The sequence below is a fragment of the Gekko japonicus genome, unplaced genomic scaffold, assembly GCF_001447785.1.
Source record: "Gekko japonicus isolate JY-2015 unplaced genomic scaffold, Gekko_japonicus_V1.1 scaffold4803, whole genome shotgun sequence".
Taxonomy (NCBI): domain Eukaryota; kingdom Metazoa; phylum Chordata; class Lepidosauria; order Squamata; family Gekkonidae; genus Gekko; species Gekko japonicus.
The window spans coordinates 28,450-48,133 of record NW_015174392.1 but is presented as its reverse complement, the minus strand read 5'-3'; the positions used below and the strand labels follow the sequence as shown (position 1 = coordinate 48,133).

The 19,684-nt window shown below is 48.6% G+C and overlaps 1 protein-coding gene across 1 annotated transcript in view; it reads right to left on the bottom strand.

Annotated features, from left to right (window-relative positions):
• Positions 1–12,714: 12,714 nt before the first annotated feature.
• The window catches only part of LOC107121457 (CBP80/20-dependent translation initiation factor-like), a gene marked incomplete at its 5' end in the record, with an annotated part of 21,071 nt that continues 14,101 nt past the window's right edge, over positions 12,715–19,684 (bottom strand). Inside the window, 4 exons of the mRNA XM_015424366.1 lie at positions 12,715–12,786; positions 14,102–14,177; positions 15,610–15,714; positions 19,014–19,087. Of these exons, the coding sequence (XP_015279852.1) occupies positions 12,715–12,786; positions 14,102–14,177; positions 15,610–15,714; positions 19,014–19,087 (327 nt within the window). The remainder of the gene's footprint in view (positions 12,787–14,101; positions 14,178–15,609; positions 15,715–19,013; positions 19,088–19,684) is intronic.

The following is a 19,684-nucleotide window of genomic DNA, read 5'->3' as shown; positions in this document are numbered from 1 at the left end:
TCCCTTCCAACTCTGTGATTCTATGATTCCATGACTCTAATCTGAAGAACTGGGCTTGATTCCCCACTCCTCCTCCACATGAAGACTGCTGGGTGACCTTGGGCCAGTCATAGTCCTCTCAGGACTCTCTCAGCCCCACCTGCCTCACAAGGTGCCCCTTGAGGAGAGAGGAAGGGAAGGCGATTGTAAGCTACCTTGAGACACATGAGGCCTGCTGGGCGACCTTGGGCCAGTCACTGGTCTCTCAGAACTTTTTCAGCCCCACCTGCCTCACAAGGTGCCTGTTGTGGGGAGAGGAAGGGAAGGCGATTGTCAGCTGCCTTGAGACACATGAGGCCTGCTGGATGAACTTGGGCCAGTCCCAGTCCTCTCAGGACTCTCTCAGCCCCACCTGCCTCACAAGGGGCCTGTTGTGGGGAGAGGAAGGGAAGGCGATGGTCAGCCACTTTGAGACACATGAGGCCTGCTGGGTGACCTTGGGCCAGTCCCAGTCCTCTCAGGTCTCTCTCAGCCCCACCTGCCTCACAAGGTGCCTGTTGTGGGGAGAGGAAGGGAAGGCGACTGTCAGCCCCTTTGAGACACAGGAGGCCTGCTGGGTGACCCTGGGCCAGTCACAGTCCTCTCAGGACTCTCTCAGTCCCACCTGCGTCACAAGGTGCCTGTTGTGGGGAGAGGAAGGGAAGCCACTCTGAGACTCCTTAAGGTAGAGGAAAGTGGGATACAGAAAACCACTCTTCTTTTTCTTCTTCTACTCTGCCGTGAAACTCACAGGGTGTGTCACTCTCTTTTAGCCTAAGCTACCTAGAGCTGTCTTGCTGATCTCTAAGGTGTGACTGGATTCGGATCTAGCTCTTCCGCTGCAGACCAACACGGCTAGTGGGCTATCCTCCGAAACGGTCTTAAGAAATCCCAGTTTGCAGAATCCAATCAAAGAACACTTCGACTGCCCCCAGACACTCCTTTCCTGATCTAAAAGTCAACAGTTCTACAACAAGCCACCTTCAAAGGGAGACGCCAATGTTAAAGTGTTGAACAGGATTCATTAAGAGATTCAGTTCTGCCTCCTCCCCTCTGGTTTAAAGAAATACACAGGAGCTCTCATTTGTCATAGGCATCATCTTTATTACACCTGGGACACCCCATCCATTGCAGTTTCTAACTAGTTTAGGAAAAGGGTTGTCAACTTTGGGTTGGAAAATATCTGGAGATTTAGGGGGTGGACGTTGGAGAGGGCAGGGTCTGGGGAGGGCAGGGACCTTGTTGGTATATAATGCCATCAGTCCACCCTCCAGAGCAGCCATTTTCTCCAGGGGGACTGGTCTCACTCGTCTGGAGGTCGGTTGTAATTCCAGGAGACCTCCAGGCCCCACGTGGAAGTTGGCAACCCTACTTATGAATAAATAACACAGAGACTCGTGAAGGATCCCTGTATTATTCTGGACTAGATTTTTTTGACTTTACATGATTACATTTCACCCTAAAATACCTGCATTTCATTTCACCCTAAGATAAGAGAGCCAGTTTGGTGTAGTGTAAGCTGCTCTGAGACTCTTTTGGGTAGTGAAGGGCAGAGAGCCAGTTTGGTGTCGTGGTTAAGTGTGCGGACTCTGATCTGGGAGAACCGGGTTTGATTCCCCACTCATCCACTTGCACCTGGCTGGATGACCTTGGGTCAGTCACAAGCTCTGGCACAGCTGTCCTTGAAAAAGAGCAGTTTGTGTCAGAGCTCTCTCAGCCTCACCCACCTCACAGGGTATCTGTTGTGGGGAGGGGAAGGGAAAGGGGTTTGTAAGCCGCTCTGAGACTCCAAGTGAAGGGCGGGGTATAAATCCAATCTCCTCTTCTTCTTTTGGAAAATTAATTTACAGCACTCCTCCTCACCAGCTACATGCACACCAGCTGGGCCTAGGGGGATTTCCCGCTATTACAACTGATCTCCAGTCGACTGAGATCAATTCCCCTGAAGAAAACGGATGCTTTGGATGCTTTCTATTGTATCCTGCTGTAGTCCCTCCCCTTCCCAGACTCAACTCCCAAAATCTCCAGGTATTTCCCCACCTAAAGCTGGTGACCCTGCCCGGGAAAGGATTAACACACCTTTGCTGTTTATTTATTTATTGACTGACGTTTTTCACGGCCTGTCTTTCTCACTGGGACTTGAGGTGGATTACACAGAGTGAGTTAACACAGTCAAAAAGACGGGGCCTTCGGTAAACAGTGGAATAGGATTTGGGGTTGTAGAAACCAACCGGAAGTCTAAAAAAGCAGAACTGGAGCAAAGCATAACTGTTAACACGACACATTCAATGATACGAACTCACGCAGTGGGTTCCAACCCACAACAAACCGTATACAGGAGTACAGGCCATTAGCCTGACCCAATATGGCTCCTCTTATGTTCTTAATCTAAAAAAAGGGGTTGGATTTCTGGTGTTTTATCATATTGCCCAGAATTAGAACTGTAAAAGCAAAAAGAAGAAGGAGGAGGAGGAGGGGGAGGAAGGGGAGGAGGGGGGAGATTGGATTTATACCCCGCCTGCCCTTCACTACCCAAAGGAGTCTCAGAGCGGCTTACAAACTCCTTTCCCTTCTCCTCCCCACAACAGACACCCTGTGAGGTAGGTGGGGCTGAGAGAGCTCTGACAGAAACTGCTCTTTTTCAAGAACAGCTCTTATCAGAACTACAGCTTACCCAAGGTCATCCAGCCAGGTGCAAGTGGAGGAGTGGGGAATCAAGCCCGGTTCTCCCACATTAGAGTCCACACACTTAACCACTACACAAAACTCGCTCTACCAAAGCTCTACTACTTACTAAAGATTCCAGTCTTTGTGGGGGGAAAGAATAAATTCCTTTTTTTTAAAAAACCCCAAGAGTAATGTCCAGCTGGCCAGGAGGAGGAATGTGTGCTATAAGAACATAAGAGACGCCAATGTTGGATCAGGCCAAAGGCCCATCCAGTCCAACACTCTGTGTCACACAGTGGTCAGAAATACCAGGTGCCATCAGGAGGTCCAGCAGTGGGGCCAGGACATTAGAAGCCCTCCCACTGTTGACCCCCCCAAGCACCAAGAAGACAGAGCATCACTTGCCCCAGACTGAGAGTTCCTACCTATACCTTGTGGCTAATAGCCACTGATGGACCTCTGCTCCATATGCCTATCTAATTCCCTTTTGAAGCCGTCCATGCTTGGAGCCGCCACCACCTCCTGTGGCAGCACAAGGGATACTGAAGCTTACAGCGTCTTCCGAAGTAGAGTTATAGTCTTCTTCCTCCGCTGAAGTCAATTGCTTTAGACGGATTACTAATTCTGGTTAGGATTACAACTGTTTGTTTCGACAGTTATACCCTGCTTTTCTCCCCGAGGGGCGCCCCAAACATCTTTCGGCATCGCTCTCCCCGTCTCCACGTTATCTTCACAACTACCCTGTGAGGTAGGTGGGCGGAGAGTGTTTTTGGCTGGCCCGAGGTCCCCCAGTGAGCTTCCATGGCAGAGTGGGGTTTCTAACCTGCGTCTCCCCCAATGCTCCCTCTAAGCTGTGGAGTCTTGAGAGCAAAAATCCTACTTTGGCATTAAAGCTGTGAGCGAGCAATTTGGCTACTGCATGAATTCGTTTGCTCTGGACGGACTGATTGATTGATTAGATTTTTACCCCGCCCTCCCGGCCGAGGCCGACTCAGGGCGGCTTACATAAGAACAGAATAAAATCTTCAATAGTATAATATGAAATTATCAAGCATCACTTAATATAAATAACATCCTTCCTGAGCTAAGACAAAGGTGTGTGAGCCGGAGGCTAAAAAACTGTGAGCTAGTGCACACTCACTCAGCTTAGAGGGAACACTGGTCTCCACCTAGGCCCTAGTCTGAGACTCTTACCACGACACCACGCTGGAATTTGTACAGGATGGAGTGACATACATTCAACTCATGCAAATCTATGCTACCACAAGTATTGGTGGACTTTAATTGGCTATACTTGAGGACTAGCATATACAATAATAATATACATATAAATATATAAGGCTACAACATCTGGCCTTATATTGCATATGTACTTAACATCTGATGTTTAAAAGAAACTTTTTTTGAATGTATGTCAAGTTTGTATTTTGGATTGTGACCAGTGAGGAAGGCCCTTTGGGGCCGAAACGCGTTTGGTTCAGTTGCACAGCACTAACCCATCTACCGGTATGTATGTATGTTGAAAAAGTTTTCATGTCTGAATGTGAATATTTTTAATGAGTCTAAGTTTTTTTAAAAATGTGTACACCTGAATAAATTTTGTATGTTTATAATATTTAGTGTCAGCTTAACCCTTGTGGATTCATACCATACAAACCATGAAGAACACCAGCGATCTCTACTCCTGCATTTCTTCTCAGCACCGACTTGGGAAGCTTTTCAGCCAATCGCTGCAACTCAAAACTCTCAACAGCGGCTGGAGACCCAATGTGGCCCTGGGAATGAACAGGAGTTCACATCCTAACAACAGTCCTGTGAGGCAGGCCTCACTCAGCATATAAGGTGCTGGGGCACAGACAGCGTGGCAGCCCAACGCCCCCCGAATGAGTTCATGGCCAGAAGGGACGCTGTTTCTCCCAAGTCATAGATCCAGAGGAGTTAGCCGTGTCAGTCTGTTGCTGCAAAAATAGTAAAAAGACGAACAAACTTGATTGTAGCATAAGCTTTCGAGAAACAATGCACCTGACGAAGAGAGCTGTGTTTCTCGAAAGCTTGTGCCACAATAAAGTTGGTTAGCCTTAAAGGTGCACTACTGGTTCTTATGGGCGCTGCGGTGGCTCAAGTAGTTAAGACGCTGAACTACCGGCTGTAGAAGGTCAGTAGTTCAGCAGTTCGAGACCCGAGTTGCCGCATGACGGAGTGAGCTCCCATCTCTAGTTCCAGCTCCTGCCAACCTAGCCGTTCGAAAGCAAGAAATTGCAAGTAGATAAATAGGCACCACTTCAGTGGGAAGGGAACAGCGTTCCGTGCAGCTTGGTGTTTCGTCATGCCGGCCACATGACCACGGAAATGTCTTCGGACAGCGCTGGCTCTTCGGCTTGGAAACGGAGATGAGCACCGTAACCCTAGAGTCGGATTCGACTGGCTTTCGAGCAAGGGAACCTTTACCTTTACCTTACTGGGCTTTTTACTGTTTCTCCAAAGAGTCTCTAAGCGGCAGAGGCAGAGAAAGGAGTGGGATGGTTTCGGAGAGGGTCTGGCTTAAACGCCCCCCCCCCCGCGCCGTCCCTTGCAAAGGGCTAACGCAGCACTGGCCCTAAATATACGACAACTCTTATTTTACAATCCCCTCTTCTGGGAACAAACATAACTGCAGGACAGGGTTGCAAGGAAGGGGGGGGGAGTGTTACTCGCTGGGTATCCTGAGGTCAGCCGCCGATGACTTCAATGGGAAGAGAGCCTGCCCTGACCCTTGTTCAGGATGTGTATAGGAACGGCTGCTACTGCACACGCTATATTTTACTATTTGGAAAAAGTGACACTAGCCGCTTCCTCTCCACGGAGCTTTGTTTAGCTATGGGGATCCCTGCCAAAAGGGCTGCCGGATCGCCTCTGGCTGGAATCGCCACAGCGCCCCCTGGTGAGGGCTGTGGGAAGAGCACCCTCGACGCTTCCTACGCCAGTTTGGTGTCGTGGTTAAGAGCGCAGACTCTAATCTGGGAGAACCGGGTTTGATTCCCCACTCCTCCACTTGCACCTGCTGATGTGACCTTAGGTCAGTCACAAGCTCTGGCACAGCTGTCCTTGAAAAAGAGCAGTTTCTGTCAAGAGCTCTCTCAGCCCCACCCACCTCACAGGGTGTCTGTTGTGGGGAGGGGAAGGGAAAGGAGTTTGTAAGCCGCTCTGAGACACCTTCGGGTAGTGAAGGGCGGGGCATAAATCCAGTCTCTTCTCTTCTTCTTCTTTTACCTCACAGGGTGTCTGTTGTGGGTAGCCGCTCTGAGACACCTTTGGGTAGTGAAGGGTAGGGTATAAATCCAATCTCTTCTTTTTCCTCTCGGGAGGACTGTTGGGTCCTTTCCGCACTTGGATCCCATCCCTGGTTTTATCAGAGTTCAACTCGCGACACAATACCTTGCATTTATCCCTGACCTGCCCCACAGGGTTGTTGTGAGGATAAAATGGAGGAGTGGAGAGTGATGGAAACTGCTTTGGGTACCCAGTGGAGAGAAAGGCAGGGTATGAAATAAATAAATAACAGCTCTGTGATACCTTGGAATTCTCCACACGGTATTTTTCCACAGAGTTGCCCTCCAAAAACAACAACAAATCATCACTGACGAGAGTGTCAAGACAAGAGTGTCAGTCAAATCGTCAACTGCCAAGTGATGATTTCGGCCTGCTGGGCGCAGGGATGTCCAATTAAAGGAGTTAATCGCCCCCCCCCCCATCTCCCATTTTACAGGTCCCCTCTTTAGCTAAGCAGCCTCTGAAAGCAGAGGTCCATGAGTGGCTCTTAGCCACAAGGTATAGATAGATAAGGAAGGCCGAGCACCGAAGAATAGATTCTTTTGAACTATGGTGCTGGAGAAAACTCTTGAGAGTCAGTCCCTTGGACTGCAAGGAGATCAAATCAGTCAATCCTAAAAGAAATCAACCCGGACTGTTCCCTGGAAGGCCAGATCCTGACGCTGAAGCTCAAATACTTTGGCCCCCAAAGGAGAAGGGAGCACTCACTGGAGAAGACCCTGATGCTGGGAAAGACTGAAGGTCAAAGAAGACGGGGACGGCAAAGGATGAGATGGTTAGACAGTGTTATTGATGCGACAAACATGAAATTGAGCAAACTTCAGAGGACGGCGGAAGACAGGAGGGCCTGGCGGGAGATGGTCCATGGGGTAGCGAAGAGTCGCACGCAACTGTGCGACAGAACAACAAAGATACCCTGTAATTCTCCACACGGTATTTTTCCACAGAGTTGCCCTCCAAAAACAACAAATCATCACTAACAAGAGTGTCAAGACAAGAGTGTCAGTCAAATCGTCAACTGCCAAGTGATGATTTTGGCCTGCTGGGGGCAGGGATGTCCAATTAAAGGAGTTAATCGCCCCCACCATCTCCCATTTTACCGGTCCCCTCTTTAGCTAAACAGCCTCTGAAAGCAGACTTCCATCAGTGGCTATTAGTATAGATAAGCACTCTCGGTCTGGGGCAAGGGATGCTCTGTATTCTTGGTGCTTGAGGGGGGGTCAATAGTGGGGGGCTGCTAGTGTCCTGGCCCCACTGGTGGACCTCCTGATGGCACCTGGTATTTCTGGCCACTGTGTGACACAGAGTGTTGGACTGGATGGGCCACTGGCCTGATCCAACATTGGCTTCTCTCATGTTCTCTTAAGAAACAGCCAAATGGGCATGCAGTGTGGTGTGGGTTTTCTTGTGTTAGGCCCCCTCACAAAAGAGGTGCTTGCCAAAGGAGAGTGCAGGGGAATGGCAGGGTGAGGCGGACGCAGCTCCCTCGGTCATGCTGAAGTTGTTGCACATGGTTCTTCCTGAGCTTGAGAACTGATTCTAGAGCTGACTGTATAGCAAATGAAGTGGCGTATCTGCCCTTATCGAGAGGGTAGGTTAGACCTCTGTTTTCCCAAGTGACAGTGCAGAAGCATTAGATACTATAAGAACACAAGAGAAGCCAATGTTGGATCAGGCCAATGGTCCATCCAGTCCAATACTCTGTGTCAAGCAGTGGCCAAAACCCAGGGGCCATCTGGAGGTCCGCCAGCAAGGCCAGGACACTAGAAGCTCTCCCACTGTGGCCCACTAAGCACCAAAAATACAGAGCATCACTGCCCCAGACAGAGTGTTCCCTCTATACCTCGTGGCTAATAGCCACTCATGGTCCTCTGCTCTTAAGAGCATAAGAGAAGCCATGTGGGATCAGGCCAATGGCCCATCCAGTCCAACACTCTGTGTCACACAGTGGCCAAAACCCAGGTGCCATCAGGAGGTCCGCTAGCGGGGCCAGAATTCAAGAAGCCCTCCCACTGTTGCCCCCCAAGCACCAAAAATATAAAGCATCACTGCTGCAGACAGAATGTCTCATCTATATCTTGTGGCTAACAGCCACTCATGGATCTCTGCTCCATACTTGTCTCCGTTCCCCTCTTGGAGCCATCCATGCTTGAAGCCGCCATCACTTCCTGTGGCAGTGAATTCCACATGTGAATCACTCTTTTGGGTGAAGAAGGACTTCCTTTTATCTGTCCTAAGCCTACTGCTCCTTAATTTCATTGAGTGGCCATGAGTTTTAGATTTCATTAGGTGGCTAGATTTTTAATGAGCACTTTGCTTGTTTTTTTTGGGGGGGGAATGGATTTGTGCCGCAGTTTTCATATCATTTATGTAATGAATTTTAATAGCGATAGCAGCTTGGGTTAAAGGGAAGCCTGAACGGATGTGAACCCTCGGCAACTGAAACACACACACACACACATATATATCTTTATCATCTTTTCTTACAACGTGGAGCAGGCTTGTGTCTGCTTACGGTTTTATTACGGAACTGAACATTCATCCCTGATGGAGAGCGAAAGAGGTATGTGGTACGTGGCCATCTGCTGCCCCCTGCTGGCTGCCAGCAGGAAAGAACCTCCACTATATAAGAAAAGGGCAACGGAATCACACACCTAGGAAAAGCTGAGAATGTGCTCTCCCCTGAATGCTTTTGTTTGCCAACTTTACGCCTTTGAATACAATGACCAAAATCCCAAAACAACTAGAGGCCTAAACAAGATGGCTGGCTGTAGCGGGTGGCTAGACTGGGCAGAGGTTATATGGGCTCCACTGACGGGAATGCTAGGGGGCAAGACAATAACTTAGAATCATAGAATCATAGAGTTGGAAGGGACCTCCAGGGTCATCTAGTCCAACCCCCTGCACAATGCAGGAAATTCACAAATACCTCCCCCTCCACACCCCCAGTGACTGCTGTTCCATGCTCAGAAGATGACAGAAAACCTCCACGATCCCTGGGCAAAATGACCTGGATAAAAACTGCTTCCTGACCCCAAAGTGGCAATCGGCATTTCCCTGGGCGTGTAAGGAAGGGCCACAACAACTAAGCACTGAGACAACCCTTCCTGGCCTCCCTTCTCATGTTCTGCTGAAGTTCACAGAATCCGCATTGCTGTCAGATGGCCATCTAGCCTCTGCTTAAAAACCTCCAAAAGAGAATCCACCACCTCCCGAGGAAGCCTGTTGCACTGAGCTCTGTCAGGAAGTTCTTTCTAATGTTTAGCTGAAAACTCTTTTGATTTAATTTCCATGCCCAGAAGATGACAAAAAACCTCCAGGGTCCCCGGCCAAATTGCTTCCTGACCCCAAAGTGGCGATTGACATTTCCCTGGGCGTGTAAGAAATTTCAAATTTCATAATTGAGCTATTTTGCAACTACCTTATTAGTTTCATCATTACTACGTATTCAATATTACATATCTCGCCATTTCTACATACTCGCTATAACTTTTAATATATCAAGGTACAAAGGAAAGTCTATTACATATCTCATAATAAGAAAATAAAAGATATTTCTGCTCAAAATCCACTTCCTTATACATTTATATTCGAATCTCGTTCTCATTCTGCTTCTGCATTGCAATACATTTATATACAACTTTTAAACGGTTTCTCATTCTGAATTTTTCTCTTGTTTGTACAATACACATTCCATCTCTCCTCAAATTTCATAATTGATTTGTTTCTCAAATAGGCTGTTAATTTTGCCATTACTGCATGGTTGGCAAGTTTATTTTCCCAGTTTTCTAAGCTTGGACAGACCTCTGATTTCCATTTTGCTGCGTAGATAAATCTAGTCACTGTCACCATATATTTGAATATCTCTTCCAAAATTGTTGGTAATTTATTAGGCAGTATAGCATACTCATAGCTTCCATAGGGTATTTAAATTTTAATATGTGTTGCATTTTTCCATGTATTTCGTTCCAATATCTTTTTACTTTTTTTACAAGTCTACCACATATGGTGAAAGGTTCCATCTATGACTTGACATTTCCAGCATTTCCCTATGTGTTAGTTGTTGTAGATTTTCCGGGCTGTACGGTCGTGGTCTTGGCATTGTAGGCCCTGCCGTTTCTGCGATTTCGCTGGCAGCTGTGACTGGCATCCTCAGAGGTACAACACCGAAAGATGGAGTACTCTCTGTGTCAAGGTGAGTACTCCTTCTTTCTGTGTTATACCTCTGAAGATGCCAGTCACAGCTGCCAGCAAACCGTCAGGTCCTACAATGCCCACAGCCATACAGCCCGGAAAATCTACAACAACTAATGAACTCCGGCCGTGAAAGCCTTCGACAACATATTTCCCTATGTGGTTTTTGTCTACTTTCGCAATATCCTTTGGGGTTATATACCATCTAAAAAACAGTTTGTATCAGTTTTCTCTTAATGCCTGGCCAGCTGTAAACTCAATTTCTTTTTTCCCAGAACCGTTCCCATTGATGCATAGTAATCTGGTCTCTAAAATTCTGCATCCATTTAAATCATACATTTTTTTCACTTGTTCTAATTCTGTTTCTAACTGAAGTAATAACATATATATCCATCAAAGTAAATCGTCTGTTTTATAATCAGCTGTTCGAACTCAGTCACATCTCTTACAGCTCCACCTTCCATGTTGATAATCTTCTTTAGTCTTGAAGCTGATTGATAATATAGCAACCACTGAAGTTGATTCCTTCATTTCTAATATCTTGCCAGCAATGCTTCCTCTAAGCTGTGGAGTTTTGTGAGCAAAAATTCTACTTTGTGAGCTACTGGCATTAAAGTTGTGAGCGAGCGATTTGGCTACTGCATAAATGAGTTTTCTCCCAAGCGCTAAGACAAAAATGTGTGAGCCGGAGGCTAAAGAACTGTGAGCTAGCTCACACTGACTCAGCTTAGAGGGAACACTGCTGGCCAGGACTTGATTTCCCCCTGAACATTTACCATATTGCTGTACATTAAAAAAAATCACTTTTATTTCTTATCATGATAAGCTTCTATTGTGGACATGAGCAGAGAATTTGGCGGGCTCAATACATTCCAGCATGTAAACCATATTCTCGGGCCCATCTCTAATTATATGACTTCTTCCTTGTTTTATGATCATTTTAACTGATTTCTTAATCCATAAATAACTGTGTAAGCTTTCATCTAGGTCTGCTGATTCAAGTCTTACTATTTTTTGCCTTGGGTTTTTAATCCAATCTGCAATCCAAACCAGGCCTGCCTCTTGGTAATATAAGTTTTATATTTGGAACTGCTAACCCTCCTCTCTCATAATGTGACCAAAGTCACCATAGCCTCAGTTTAGTTATTTTAGCTTCAAGGGAAAGTTCAGGTGCGCTCACTCGCTCAGCTAAAGAAAAGCATGCGCTTACAGAAATTAGACACCAGATGGCGCAAAAGTCATCTCTGGAATGAACACCGCTGTTCCACAGAATTCTGGAATTCTTGGACAGGGATGCTCGTGAGAGAGAAATCACAGCGCACAGGCCACACTACAGTACCCAGGATGCTTTGGGGGAAGCTGTGACTATTAATCTAGTGCTTCACCCAAAAGGCCAAGGATGCAATCCATGTAATACCTTTATTAGGACCAACCCAATGACAAATAACACTGTGTGGGGGCTTCTGAGTTCCCCAGAACGCTTCAACGGGCTGGACATTACAAAATTTAAAAAAGGGGTGGGGAGTAGATTTTGAACACAAGACGCTGCCTTATATGGAATCAGACCATGGGTCCATCAAGGTCAGTATTGCCTACTCAGACTGGCAGCAGCTGTCTGGGGACACGGGCAGAGGTCTTTCACATTACCTGTTAAATCAGGGGTGTCTAACTCAATTGTCATGAGGGCCGGATCCGACACAAATGAGACCTTGTTGGGCCAGGCCATGTGTGTCATGAAATGTAACCCCAGGTAGCAGAGATATAAACTTTATAAAGGACACAAACACAAAGGGGTTTATTTTTTAACTTGAAATAAAAACATGCTTAAAACATTAGCACTCTTGCAATATTTTGTTTCTTTAACAGTGTCTGATAACTGACCCCTCTTGCTCTGAATTATTGCATCAAAATGTCTCTGCTGTTGCACTCTTGAGTATGCTGTTCAGGTGTGTATCTGTAAGCTGCAAACCTACGATGACGCAGCAGCAGCAGAACTGGAAGCAGCAGCAGAAGAGCCAGTTCCACTGCGGGCCTGATAGAAGCCCTTCGGGGGCCTGATCCGGCCCCTGGGCCGCATGTTTGACACCCCAGTGTCAAATGATCACTGAGCTGCTAAGGCCAAGGATTGGAGCTAGGAACTCCTGCAGGCAAAGCAGAGGTCCTGTCACTGAGCCATGGCAGATCTTCCAGATCATGCGCCTCAAATCGCCTCCCCCTGCCAACATACTGTGGGTTTACTGACGGGCAACGGAGAACCTTGAAAGCAGCAGCAGAAGAGCCAGTTCCACTGCGGGCCTGATAGAAGCCCTCCAGGGGCCTGATTCGGCCCCTAGGCCGCATGTTTGACACCCCAGTGTTAAATGATCACTGAGCTGCTAAGGCCAAGGATTGGAGCTAGGAACTCCTGCAGGCAAAGCAGAGGTCCTGTCTCTGAGCCATGGCAGGTTTTCCAGATCATGCGCCTCAAATCGCCTTCCCCTGCCAACGTACTGTGAGTTTACTGACGGGCAACGGAGAACCTTGCGCTTAAACCTCTTTGAGTTTTATCGAGTAGGCACGCTCACGGATTCGTTCAACACGCAGACGCTTCTGAATATCCTAGGCACATTATCAAGAAGAAAGTAGTTTTCATCCTCCCAGACTATTCACAGGGTTTTTAATACACGAACACATGAACCTGCCTTAGACTGAATCAAACCCTTGGGCCGTCAAGGTCTGTATTGTCCGCTCAGACTGGCAGCAGCTCGCCAAGGTCTCAGGGAAAGGTCTTTCACATCACCTACTGCCAGATCTTTTGACTGGAGATGCCGGGGTTTGAACCTGGGACCTTCTGCATGCCAAGCAGAGGCTCTACTACTGCCCCTTACATCTTACATTTTTTACGCGTGAGCATGCAAATTGAGCTGCGGCGGCTCAAGTGGTTAAGACGCTGAACTGCAGGCTGTGGTGGAAGGTCGGTAGTTCAGCAGTTCGAGACCCGGGTGCCGCATGACGGAGTGAGCCCCCGTCTCTAGTTCCAGCTCCTGCCAACCTAGCAGTTTGAAAGCAAGAAATTGCAAGTAGATCAATAGGGACCACTTTGGTGGGAAGGTAACAGCGTTCCGTGCGCCTTGGTGTTTAGTCATGCCGGCCACATGACCACGTGAACGTCTTCGGACAGCGCTGGCTCTTCGGCTTTGAAACGGAGATGAGCACCGCAACCCTAGAGTCGGATTCGACTGGCTTTCGAGCAAGGGAACCTTTACCTTTACGCAAATAATAAGACAGGATCCGTGACCTTTATCATGTCAACATTTGGCCACACAGAATAAAATGTGCAACACCTGGTCTGGCTAATTATAACAACACTTGCTCTTGCTGTATATGTATTTATGACCACTGAAGAAGGCCCATAAGGCCAAAATGTGTTTGGTTTTGTTTACCTGTGGCTTCTTCTGAGGACTAAGTCTGGTTTACTGCGGTCTTGTTTATATATCATCAACTTTGAGATATTCATTTGTATTATATATGGTATATTGCGGATTACTTAGTCTGGTGGCTCTCACTTTAAAGGCTAAATTCAAGGGCTTTCTTTTCAGATTTGTAAGGCACTGACAAAATTGATTAATTTGCTTAATTCTTTTTTTTTTTTTTTGTAATGGGGGGGGGGGTGACAGTTTAGGTCGGGAGGTTCCCGAAACCCTCACGTTTCTCAATATCGCACACAACTCACACAAACTTTCCAAATGTTAGAAAGCGGCAAGTTCGACGAGGAAATATTCCCAATGCAGATCTGAGAACCTCCGGAGAGAAAACGCACGGATCAGAAGGCTTTTGGCATATTACCGATTTAATCTTGGGTGTCCAATGGCTCACACTGATCTGCCGCGCATACATGATGCCGGGCGTACAAATAAAACGACTAGAAACTTACCGGCCAAGCTGGGAGAACTTTTCCTATATCGTTCAGGTTGATGCTGTCTCCGTCCTCACATTTCCCTTTCCCGATTCTACAGAACAGACAAGGGAAAAAAGGACGCATCTGAGTCTAGTGTACAAAATGAGCTTGTGAAGAAGTTTACATGAATCTCTCTAGCCCCTTTTAAATCCTATGGCCATCACTACATCCTCTGGCAGCAAATCCCACATTTTAATTCCCTCTCTGCGTAAAGTAGTATTTCCTTTTGTCCCTCCTGAACCTACTGCCCATCAACTTCCTGCAGCAGGCAGTAAGGTACCAGAAATGCCAGAGTGCTATTGCAGAATTTATTCTATCCCGCCCTCCCCGCGGACAGGCTCAGGGTGGCTTACGCTTAAGGGCACTGTGTGCCATGATATATAAAAACAAGATAAAACAATCATATATTACAATTAAAGTGCTCAGAATAATGTCGGTCTTCTGGTCAAGCTAAAGATGGTATACTGTAGATCAGGGGTCATTTCCTGCAGGAGCGCACAGGAGCGGAGCTCCGGCAGTAAAGAGCCCAGGGGGCGGGCACATCCAACAAGCCCCGCCCCCTGCTCCCAGCAGCCCTCAGTCAGAGCAAGAAGCAGCCAGGTAAGTTGCAGAGCTCCCTCCCCTGGCCCCAAACAGTTCAGTGGCATCTTTAAGGCCAGGTTTTATTCAGGTACAAGCTCTCCCTCCTCTGCGAGTACAGATCTGCACGTCCCCCCCCAATAGCTAGCAATCCAAAACTGTCCAGTGGCACCTTTAAGACCAAGTTTTATTCAGGTACCAGCTCTTCCTCCTCTGTGATGGCAGATCTGTGCGCCTCCCCCCCCCCCAATAGCTAGCAATCCAAAACAATCCAGTGAAGTCTGAGTGGTGGGTGTTGCCTTCTGACACACTTCCGGTGATGTCAGGGGGTGTGGCATATGCAAATAAATTATGCTAATGAGTTATGCTAATGAGCTCCTGCACCTCTTTTTCTACGATATGACCCCTGCTGTAGATGGATCACGGGTCCCGGTCCAGCTGTATCTGTCTTGTACTATACTGTAGCTCGGTCTCCATATAGGGCCGACCAGCTACCCCAGTGTTACTAACGAATAGTTGGTGGTAGTGGTGGGCGGCTCCTCATTAAAAGCCTGGCGGAAGAGCTCCGTCTTGCAGGCCCTGCGGAACTGTACATGGTCCTGCAGGGCCCTGTTCTTGGGCTGCTTATGGAATTCCTGAGATATTACTACCTCACAGGGTTGTTGTGAGGATAAAACAGAAGAGAGGAAAACTAGGTAAGCCACTTCGGGTCGCCACTGGGAAGGCAGCAGGGCATAAATGAAGCAAAACAAACAAAAAGATTATAAGGATTCTCACCTGTGGCTCCTCATCCTGGAACCAGATGAGGAGACCAGAACCTACAGTCCCATAGCAAACGTACAGTCCAGAACCTACAGTCCCAAAGCAAAGCTTAAAAGATTTTGTCTGTTCCGACAGTGACTCACCCTTCTCTGTCTATGTGCGGGAGAGGATGTTTGGGAGTATTGTGGAGTTTTCGGTGAAACTGCGTGAAGTCAAGTTTTTCAGGCTGCAAGTCCCAGGTGGCACCGCTACAAAGACATCAGGGGGGAGAAAGAGGGAGATTATATTGAGACAAAACACCTGAACTGAAACCGATCAGGGAGAAATCAGGCAGGGGGTTCGACCAGATGGCCTGTATGGCCCCTTCCAACTCTATGATTCCATGAAAAACAAACATGAGCCTGCATATATTTCAGCGACGTGCAAAAACAGAGATACAGTCTAACAGAAGAGGAGAGAAGAAGAAGAAGAAGAGAAGAGACTGGGTTTATACCCCGCCCTTCACTACCCGAAGGAGTCTCAGGGCGGCTGACAATCCCTCCCCCTCCCCGCAACAGACACCCTGCGAGGTAGGTGGGGCTGAGAGAGCTCTGACTGGGAACGTTTAGGTATTGAAGGCAGCAGACGATGGTCAAAATAAAAGGCTTTATTCAAAACACTGCTCCGATCAGGCCTGCTCTGCCAAGAGCGGCACTCAAACTTGTACGGTTCCATAACTGAACCATATACAGTGTTACCAGATTCAGGTGATCTGATTGGACCTAAGCAGAGCCTCAGGATAGGACGTTCTGTGATGGCTTTAGGACCAATAGGCAGTCTTTATTAGGGAGCCAATCCCAACAGAGAAAACCGGAATACTGCAGCTTTAAACATAACTTAGAACATAACAGGAACTGCCCTTGAGAGTACAGCTCTGAAAGGACTTGTGAGTGACCCAAGGTCACACCAGCAACTGCATGTGAAGAAGAAGAAGAAGAAGAAGAAGAAGAAGAAGAAGAAGAAGAAGAAGAAGAAGAAGAAGAAGAAGAAGAAGAAGAAGAAGAAGAAGAGGAGGAGGAGGAGGAGGAGGAGGAGGAGGAGGAGGAGATTGGATTTATACCCTGCCCTTCACTACCCAAGGGAGTCTCAGAGCGGCTTACAAACTCCTTTCCCTTCCCCTCCCCACTGCAGACACCCTGTGAGGTGGGTGGGGGCTGAGAGAACTCTGACACAAACTGCTCTTTTTCAAGGACAGCTCTTGTCAGAACTATGACTTGCCCAAGGCCATCCAGCCAGGTGCAAGTGGAGGAGTGGAGAATCAAACCCGATTCTCCAAGATGCGAGTCCACGCTCTTAACCACTACACCAAATTCACCAGGACTATGTAGAGTACAGTTGCCAAATCCAGGTTGGGAAATTCCTGGAGATTTGGGAGGGGGGGGGAGTTCAGTGGGTGCGTGACGCTCCGGGGTCCACACTCCAAAGCAGCCGTTTTCTCCAGGGAAACGGACCCCCCGTCCTCTGGAGATCAGTTGCAATGCCTGCAGGTCTCCAGACCCGGCTGGGCAGTTGGCAACCCCAGTTTAGGCTCAGATACAGAAAGGGGGCTTCTGTATTGCATTCTGTAGCTGCAGAGACCTGGGGAGAAACCAATCTAGGTACTGATGCCAAGGCAGCCCAGCGTTCTGGAGTGATCAGTGGAGTAAAATCTGCCGTCTGCTACAATTTCATCTTCCGGCTCTCCCCGCCTTCAGCATTTGATTGCCGGATGCTGACTGGAGGAACACCCGTTCCAAACGGGTCTCAAGTACATTAGCCAAGGAGCCATCTGGCCAGGCCCGGACCATTTGTGCTTCTGCATGCAAACAAAACGAGGTTGCATCAGCCTCTAACGAACAGGCATCGTTACTCTGTTCATTTATTAAAACACTCCTCTGCTAAACCAGGAACACCCCAAGAGAGGGCCAAAACACAGCTGAGAAGGACTTTCAAGACTAAAATCAGAATTAAGTAGGGCTACCAAGCCCCCGGTGGGGGCGGGGATCACCCATCCCCAGCTCCTGTTGCCTGCAACAGCACTGTGGTTTTCCTATAGAGTTTCCAGTGATACCTAAAGCGATCTGCCATCAGGCCCAGCACCACTGTGGTGTGGTGGTTAAGAGAGGCAGACTCTAATCTGGAGAACCGGGTTTGATTCCTCACTCCTCCACATGAGGCCTGCAAGGTGACCTTGGGCCAGTCCCAGTCCTCTCAGAGCTGTCTCAGCCCCACCTGCCTCACAGGAAGTCTGTTGTGGGGATAGGAAGGCAATTGTAAACCGCTTTTGAGATACGTGAGACCTGCTGGGTGACCTTGGGCCAGTCCCCGTCCTCTCAGGACTCTCTCAGCCCCACCTGCCTCGCAAAGGTGCCTCTTGTGGGGAGAGGAAGGGAAGGCGATTGGAAGCTGCCTTGAGACACAGGAGGCCTGCAGGGCGACCCGGGGCCAGTCCCAGTCCTCTCAGGACTCTCTCAGCCCCGCCTGCCTCACAAGGTGCCTGTTGTGGGGAGAGGAAGGGAAGGCAATGGTCAGCCCCTTTGAGAGACATGAGGCCTGCTGGGTGACCCTGGGCCAGTCCCAGTCCTCTCAGGACTCTCTCAGCCCCGCCTGCCTCACAAGGTGCCTGTTGTGGGGAGAGGAAGGGAAGGCGATGGTCAGCCCCTTTGAGACACAGGAGGCCTGCTGGGTGACCTTGGGCCAGTCCCAGTCCCCTCAGAACTCCCTCAGCCCCACCTCCCTCACAAGGTGCCTGTTGTGGGGAGAGGAAGGGAAGGCGACTGGAAGCCACTTTGAGATTCCTTAAGGTAGAGAAAAACAGGGTTTTCCCAGGAAGTGACATCATCATACTGGCAAGGGTACCCCTCACCATGTCTCCGAGTCCGCCCTCAACTCTTCCACCGGTTGCCAATCTCCCCTGGCAACCCCCGAGCTACTGAACAGAATGAGAAGCAAGTCAGAGAAGATGGTGTGGAAATGGAATTCCATGATTGCTACTCAAAAGATTTTTTTAAAATTTACATCTGCTGCTATTCTCCAATGGTGACCCAAAGCAGCTGACAGCATTATTCATTCCTCCTCCGTTTTATCCTCAGAACAACCACCTTGTGGTGTAGGCTAGGCTGAGAGAACGTGACTGGCCCTAGGCCACTTGGCAAGCTTCCACCACAGACCGTAGCGAGGAGGAGGAGGAGGAGGAGGAGGAGGAGGAGGTTGGATTTATACCCCGCCCTTCACTTGGCGTCTCAGAGTGGTTTACAGACTCCTTTCCCTTCCCCTCCCCACAACAGACACCCTGTGAGGTAGGTGGGGCTGAGAGAGCTCTTTCGAGACCTTCTCTTGAGAGAACAGCTCTGAGAGAACTACGGCTTGCCCAAGGTCATCCAGCAGCTGTAAGTGGAGAAGTGGGGAATCACTGGAATTCCCCCAGATTAGAGTCCGCACACATAACCACTACACCAAGCAGCAAGATTTGGCCTGTTTATGGAAGGGGAAGAAGAGGGTTATCAGTGCCCTTCCAAGACGAGCTTACCTGAAGGGCTCGAGGGTATTGGCTGCCCAGATATCTGTGCCCAGCATGTCAAGGGAGCCGTCTTTGTTGCCATTCTAGAGGGGGGTGGGGGAAGAAGAGCGGGAGATCTTGGTTACTTTCAGGCAGCACAATAGGCTTGTGATACGACACACCCGACTCAACTTGCTGTTTGCCGGCACTGGGCTTGGGCCAGCGAAACTGAGATCCGTGTGGGCTATAAACGGAACCTCCTGCAGAATACATGCACAGCATCACACCGGTACAGATCGAGTTAGCCCACAATTGCCCTTTCTCACTCAAGGAGCCAACCATACCGCTCTGTTATTTATGTTCACTGAGCGGGCAAGAACACTCAATTATTTTTTTAAAAGTGCATAACGTTTTTTAAAAAGTGCGTATGAGCTGTTTTTTCTGTTAAAGAGGAAGAAATTACAGAAGGTACACGGTTGTTGACCTTTCGTTTTTTAAAAAGGTACCAGAGGACAAATTCCCCTCAGCGTAAACCGTCAGCTCTCCTCTCCGTAGGCTTGCCAAGTCCCCCCGGGGGGCGGGGAAACCCCCGCCCCAGAGGCCCCGGGGGGAGCCCCACCCCGACATGCGCGTCAACCGGAAGTGACGCGACCACGCCGGGCACGCTGGGGGCGGGGCCACAGTCAACCGAGGGAAAACTC